The 5000-nt window shown below is 50.2% G+C and overlaps 1 protein-coding gene across 1 annotated transcript in view; it reads left to right on the forward strand.

Annotated features, from left to right (window-relative positions):
• Positions 1-5000, forward strand: part of LOC308175182 (sister chromatid cohesion protein PDS5 homolog A-like) — a gene marked incomplete at both ends in the record, with an annotated part of 38938 nt that overhangs the window by 25648 nt on the left and 8290 nt on the right. The window contains 2 exons of the mRNA XM_080550895.1: positions 850-965; positions 4268-4362. Coding sequence (XP_080407021.1) covers positions 850-965; positions 4268-4362 — 211 coding nt within the window. The remainder of the gene's footprint in view (positions 1-849; positions 966-4267; positions 4363-5000) is intronic.

A 5000-nucleotide genomic window follows, 5' to 3' on the forward strand; every position in this document is an offset into this window, starting at 1 on the left:
GATGGGAGAGGGGTGCCGATGATCTTGGATGATTTCTTTACTATTTGCTGTAGTTTCCTTTTTGATTTACTGTCCGAGCTGCCGTACCAAACTGTGATAGATGAGGTGAGTATGCTCTCAATGATGGCGGTGTAGAACTGAAGGAGGAGTTTTTGTTTTACTTTGAATTTCTTGAGCTGTCTAAGAAAGAATAGTCGTTGGTGGGCTTTTTTGGTGATGAAGTCTGTGTTGGTGTTCCATTTGAGGGAGTTGCTGATGTGAGTGCCAAGGAATTTGAAGGAGTCCGTTATGGTTATGGGTTCTCCAAGGATGTTGATGTTTTTTTTTGGGGGGGGGGGGGGCTGTGCCTGAAGTCTACGATGATTTCTTGTGTTTTTGATGAGTTGAGCTGGAGGTTGTTGTTGAGGCACCAAGTGACTGCTTGGGCTATCTGCTCGCGGTAATGGTCTTCATTATTATTAGTTATGAGTCCGATTATGGTAGTGTCATCCGCATATTTCGTAAAGGTGACTGAGCTGTGGAGAGATATCATATATGAGATATCATATATACATAATGTGTATGTTAATGTCTGTGTGTGTTAATGTGTATGTTAATGTGTGTGTGTGTTAATGTGTATGTTAATGTGTGTGTGTGTGTGTGTGTGTGTGTGTGTGTGTGTGTGTGTGTGTGTGTAGAGTAATGATGGAGAGGAGCGCCTGGCGGTGGTCAGGCTGCTGGCTAAGCTGTTCTAGTGTGTGTGTGTGTGTGTGTGTGTGTGTGTGTGTGTGTGTGTGTGTTAATGTGTATGTTAATATGTGTGTGTGTGTGTGTGTGTGTGTGTGTGTGTGTGTGTGTGTGTGTGTGTAGAGTAATGATGGAGAGGAGCGCCTGGCGGTGGTCAGGCTGCTGGCTAAGCTGTTCGGGGCCAGAGACTCTGAACTCGCCACGCAGAACAGACCCCTGTGGCAGTGCTTCCTGGGGAGGTGAGGACACACACACACACACACTAACACACTAACACTAACACACACACACACACACACACACACACACACACACACACACACACACACACACACACACACACACACTAGATAGATAGATAGATAGATAGATAGATAGATAGATAGATAGACTTTATTTGTCATTGCTACAGTACAGGTACCAAACAATGAAATTTAGGAGGGGAGGCTCCCCTGGTGTTTAGGAAAGGAAAAAGAAACACATTTTGGAAAAAGCATAGATGCATAAAATCACAAGAAGGTAAGGAGCTGGTTTACATCAATAGAGGCTATGTACACAATCCACTGTACTATACTGCACAGATAGTCAACTAGGGTTGTCATATTTCACAAGAAAGTATTTTTTCACATTATTTTAAAGTGTCACAGTTTGCAGGCTTGAAAATGTACATGTTTGTGCCTCAGCACTAGCTGCCATACAATCCGTCCGGACTGTCCTGGGCCCAGAACTTAGGCCTTTTCTGTGTTCAGGGCCTTGACGGCCCTGTGGTAGAAGCTGTCCTTCAGTCTGTTTGTCTTAGCGGCCGGGGTCCTGTACCTCCTGTTCGAGGGCAGCTTGACAAAGTGTTCGTGCCCAGGGTGGGTCGGGTCCTTGGAGATCTTGGAGGCCCTCCTGAGACAGCGTGTTTTGTACAGCTCCTCCAGAGAGGGGAGGGGGGCGCCGGTGATCTTCTGTGCTGTTCTCACGACTCTCTGTAGATCGCTTCTCTCCGCTGCCGTGCAGCTGTGGTACCAGTTGGAGATGCCGAAGGTGAGGATACTCTCCACTGCGCCGTGGTAGAAGGCCACCAGCATCTCCTGCTTGCTGTGTTGTTTCTTGAGGCATCTCAGGGTGTATAGCCGCTGTTGTACCCTCTTGATGGTGCCTTTAGTGTTGTCCTTCCAGGCCAGGTCATCCCGCATGTTGTGTCCCAGGAATCGGAGGTTTGAGACTATCTCCACACTCTCTCCGTCGATGAGCAGGGGCAGGATCTCGGACTTTTTCCTCCTGAAGTCTACGATGAATTCCTGGGTCTTTGACTTGTTTAGCAGCCGGTTGTTAACCTTGCACAGCTTGCTCAATTGCTCTACCTCATCCCTGTACGCCGCCTCGTCCCCCCCCGAGATACATCCCACCACGGTGGTGTCGTCTGCAAACTTTACGATGTAGTTGCTGGGGTGGATGGGGGTGAAGTCGTGGGTGTAGAGGTTGTAGAGGATGGGGCTTAGCACGCAGCCCTGGGGTGACCCAGTGCTGAGGCTGAGGGCTGTGGAGGTGTGGGGGCCCACCCGCACCCTCTGGGGGCGGTCGGTCAGGAAGTCCTTGATCCACGCACATATAGAGTGTGATAGACCCAGGTCTAGTAGTTTGGTCACTAGCCTGTCTGGAAGGATGGTGTTAAAGGCGGAGCTGAAGTCCACGAAGAGCAGTCTCGCGTAGCTGTTTCCCCTCTCCAGGTGGGATAGAGTGGCGTGGAGAGTCGTCGCTATGGCGTCCTCTGTGGACCTGTGGGCTCTGTAGGCGAACTGGTATGGATCCAGGTTGGGCGGGAGGCGTGTGAGTATGTGGGCCCGGACTAGTTTCTCGAAGCACTTCATGATGATTGGTGTGAGTGCCACCGGGCGGTAGTCGTTTAGGCAGCTCACCGTGCTTTTCTTCGGGACTGGAATGATAGTTGAGGTTTTCAGGCAGGGTGGGACGGTGGCCTGGGACAGGGACTGGTTAAAGATGTTGGTGAAAACCCCGGCCAGCTGGTCGGCGCAGTCTCTCAGCACCCGTCCCAGGACGCCATCCGGCCCCGAGGCTTTCCTGGGGTCCACCGCCTTCAGTACGCGTCTCACCTCGTGCTCTGTGAGGGTGAGGCTGCTGAGAGCTGGAGAGAGTGGTGTCTGTGTTGTGGTTACCTTCGTTCGCCCCTCGTCGAACCGGGCGTAGAAGGTGTTCAGCTTTCCCGCCAGCAGGGGGTCGTCCTCTGCGGCTGTGAGCCTGTTGGCTCTGAAGTTTGTCATCTGCTGAACCCCCTGCCACATCCGCCTGGAGTCGTTGCTCAGGAGGCATTCCTCAATCTTCTCTCTGTGCTCTGCCTTGGCCGCTTTGATGCCGCGCTTTAGGTTGGCCCTGGTGGAGCTGTACAGCGGTGTGCGCTTCCCTGCGATGAAGGCGTTGTCCCTCTCATTTAACAGTTTTTGGACCTTCCCAGTCATCCATGGCTTCGTGTTGGGGTAGACCCGGACCCGTTTGTCCACGGTGACTGAGTTGGTGCAGTTCACTATGTGGTTCAGAACCGACGACGTGTACTGTTCCAGGTCCTCATGCTCATATTCCTGCCATAGGGTGTCATTTAGGCAGATCTGCAGTGGAGCGGACCCTTCTGGCCAGGTTCTGACAGTCTTAGTGGTGGTGGGAGCACTTTTCCCCATTGTGGTGTATGCAGGAATCAGGAGGATTGACACATGGTCAGACATGCCTAGATGAGCTAGCGGACTAGCCTGACTAGCACTAACACACACACTAACACACACACACACACACTAACACACACACTAACACACACACACTAACACACACACACACACACACACACACACTAACACACACACACACTAACACACACACACACACACTAACACACACACACACACACACACACACACACACACACACACACACACACACACACACACACACACACACACACATTAGCACACAGACACAGACACACATTAACACACACACACACACACACATTAACACACACACACACACATAAACCCACAGACACAGACAGACATTAACACACAGACACAGACACACATTAACACACACACACATTAACACACAGACACACATTAACACACACACACACACACACACATTAACACACAGACACAGACACACATTAACACACACATTAACACACAAACACACATTAACACACACACATAAACACACAGACAGACAGACACACACACACACATTAACACACAGACACAGACACACATTAACACACAGACACACATTAACACACACATTAACACACACACATAAACACACAGACAGACAGACACACACACACACATTAACACACAGACACAGACACACATTAACACACAGACACACATTAACACACACATTAACAGGACTGCTCCCTGAAAAAGGAAAACAAACACACACCTTCCTCATCAATCTTATGTCAGTGTGCACGCGTGTGCGTGTGCGTGTGCGTGTGCGTGTGCGTGTGTGTGTGTGTGTGTGTGTGTTAACAGTGTTGTCTTCCCTGCAGGTTTAATGACAAGCACGTCCCCGTCAGGCTGGAATGTGTCAAGTCCGCCAGCCACTGTCTCATGAACCACCCAGACCTGGCCAAGGACCTCACAGGTGTGTGTCCCAGTCTCTGTGTGTGTGTGTGTATGTGTGTCTGTGTCTCTGTCTGTGTGTCTGTCTGTGTGTCTCTGTCTGTGTATCTCTGTCTGTGTATCTCTGTCTGTGTGTGTGTCTGTGTGTCTGTCTGTCTGTCTGTCTGTGTGTCTCTGTCTGTCTGTGTGTCTCTGTCTGTGTATCTCTGTCTGTGTGTGTGTCTGTGTGTCTGTGTGTCTGTGTGTCTGTCTGTCTGTCTGTGTGTCTCTGTGTCTCTGTCTGTGTATCTCTGTCTGTGTATCTCTGTCTGTGTGTGTGTGTCTGTGTGTCTGTGTGTCTGTGTGTGTGTGTGTGTGTGTGTGTGTCTGTGTGTCTGTGTCTCTGTCTGTCTGTGTCTGTCTGTCTGTCTGTGTGTCTCTGTCTGTCTGTCTGTGTGTCTGTGTCTCTGTCTGTGTGTCTGTGTCTCTGTCTGTGTGTCTGTGTCTCTGTCTGTGTCTGTCTGTCTGTGTCTCTGTCTGTGTGTCTGTCTGTCTGTCTGTCTGTGTGTCTGTGTCTCTGTCTGTGTGTCTGTCTGTCTGTCTGTGTGTCTGTGTGTCTGTCTGTGTGTCTGTCTTTGTGTCTGTCTGTGTGTCTGTCTGTGTGTCTGTCTGTGTGTCTGT

The sequence above is a fragment of the Nansenia antarctica genome, assembly GCF_963989245.1.
Source record: "Nansenia antarctica genome assembly, contig: SCAFFOLD_223, whole genome shotgun sequence".
Classification (NCBI taxonomy): Eukaryota; Metazoa; Chordata; class Actinopteri; order Argentiniformes; family Microstomatidae; genus Nansenia; species Nansenia antarctica.